Raw genomic sequence first — 2,500 nt, forward strand, 5'->3', positions numbered from 1 at the left:
AGGAGAAGATGGAGAGGAGGATGTTAGGAGAGAAGTTTGGGTGTATTCTGAGAGATGAGCAATGGTTAGAGGGGATGATTAACAATATATCAAATTAACAGCATGCAAATGCATATACGTTTACATTTAGACATATAGACATACATACATACATACATATGTCTATAATTCTTAAATACATAAATAAAATTTTGAAATATATTCCAGCACAAAGCACTCCTTCATTTTTTATCACAAAACTTATTTATCTATACTTTGGTCCTAAAACCTTGGAGTTGGCATAAAGTTACAGTAACGAGACAATATAGAAATACAATCTGAACTCAAAGAACATACAAGAATAAAATTTACCTTAATTATGCCGCCTGTGTATTGAGCCACTGACCGATCCACTTCAATAGCGCGAGAGCTCCCCAACGATGGCTCCATTTCCCAGATAGCCGGATGCTCTACAAAGTGTCTGTAAGAAGAGGAGAAAGTAGCACTATATCAATATATGTTAAGGAGGAGAGGGTTATGGGGAACCAAAGTTGGAGAGAGAGCAAGAAAGAAAAAAGTGAAACTGAAAGAGAAAGGGAGATGAAAACTGAGATGAAGATGGAGATGCAAAAGGATGGGGATGGATAGAAAAGGAGGGGGGGAGGAGGAGGAGGAGAAAGAAGAGGAGGAGGAGGAGGATAAAAAAAGAAAAAGAAAACAAAGAAGATGATGCAGTACAAAAGGGGGAGGGGGGGGGGGGGACAACACAGGAAATGAAGGGCAGGTGTGGTCAAGAAAATGGAAATGCAAGTAAGTCATGTCAAGTTAAAGGGTCAGCTGTTTAATGAGAGATTGTTGGCAGAAAAAAATGGCTGACATTCTCCTTGCTTCCCACATCCCCAAATATAAATATATATTTGGGTAGGCTTGCTTCCCTTAAAATTAGCTGCCTAACCCTTTGAATATACTACAAAACTTGGTTTTCAAATACATCTTGACACCTGGGAGCAACAAGTAACCTGGGGAAAAGTCCCTAGTGGTGGAGGGGGAGTTGGGGATTTTGGGTCTGAGTGGTCGAAAATGAGTTCTGGTTAGTTTCATATTCTTATGAATGTTGAATTAACCATGTGAATTTGAACTCCCGCAACGAGTAATCTAGGTAGCATGCGAGGCCAAAACCCCGAGTCAGCTGTGTCAGCGATTTTCACCCTTCTGCACTCTCACTTTACAGGAGTGAATATGATGCATTATATTATGACATTACCTATTGAACTGGATCACAGGAAGATAAAAGTCTCTTATTATAACAGTTTCTTCCCAAAGTGAAAAATTTATGATATGAAAAACAAAGAAAATAAAAAATCAATACACTATTTTTCAAACTTCTTTCCCATAAAATAAAGTACATATGATTTGATTTTGACATACTCATCATACAACTATGTTTAGGGTACAATGATAATACAAGAGCAGTTACAAGTCTGTATCTCAAAAAATAAACTTGCAATGACTAGATATTTACATGGGCTGGGCGCTTGCCCACGTCAATGGCTATCTTGGATGGAGTTCCAAGCGTTCTGATTGCAATAATCTTATGTATGTGCTTTCTTTTGAAACTGAATAATCAATTAAACATCATTATGTCATTATATATCCATATTACAAAAAAAATAAATATAAAGAAAGTATGATATAATTTATCTGTGTAAACTCCTAAGATAGGCCTTCAAATATCTGATACCTATTGTTACATCACAACATGAAGTGTCCACGATACACGGATATGAGCGATTTGTATCTAAAAATATTTTTGATATACCAACATTTTCTGAACGGTTATTTCTAACGAACAAGAAACAATTCATTGTCCCTCCATAGCAAGTACTTCACTCATGACTAAACATTTATCCCTTGTTTCAATGTGGAATCACATGGTTAGACGATGCAGAAGAAGAGTAGACTGGAATAAAAAGAAAATAAATAAATAAAATAAATCATTATCGATCTAATGGGTATATGTGCATATACCCATATACACATGCAAGAACATGTGCCTTTATAATAATCTATATGCCTATACATATGTAAATGAATGTATACACAAGAAAACATTAATAAAGAGGTATAAAACGTGAAACAACCAATTTCATATAACGGTCAAGTTGTCTTGGGTTTGTATTACCCCTTTTTCACGGGAGTCCTTTGTATGTTTGTTTCTAAAACTCGGAGACTAATTATGATATCTTTACGCAACAAAGTGCATTTGAAAGAGGAATGATAGTAGTTTCTCCGAAAATGAGATCCATAAATGAAAAAATACAAAAAATGACTTCAAACAGCCAACTTTTTGTTTGGTTCTTTTTCAATTTTTCTTTTTTCAAGCCACGGTTGGTCCCTCGTCCCAGAGTTCTTACCCGATTCAAATTTTGGATATATCTTTGGAAACCTTGTGAAAATGGATTTTGTGGGATATTCAAATATATCAAATATCCATAAATCAAGAAAAGACATAAGACCATTT

General features: G+C 35.4%; 1 protein-coding gene across 1 annotated transcript in view; it reads right to left on the bottom strand.

Moving 5' to 3' along the window:
- The window catches only part of LOC113804457 (mitochondrial-processing peptidase subunit alpha), a 22,871-nt gene that overhangs the window by 11,195 nt on the left and 9,176 nt on the right, over positions 1-2,500 (bottom strand). The window contains exon 8 of the mRNA XM_027355339.2: positions 352-460. Within this exon, the coding sequence (XP_027211140.1) occupies positions 352-460 (109 nt within the window). The remainder of the gene's footprint in view (positions 1-351; positions 461-2,500) is intronic.

The sequence above is a fragment of the Penaeus vannamei genome, chromosome 24, assembly GCF_042767895.1.
Source record: "Penaeus vannamei isolate JL-2024 chromosome 24, ASM4276789v1, whole genome shotgun sequence".
NCBI lineage: Eukaryota > Metazoa > Arthropoda > Malacostraca > Decapoda > Penaeidae > Penaeus > Penaeus vannamei.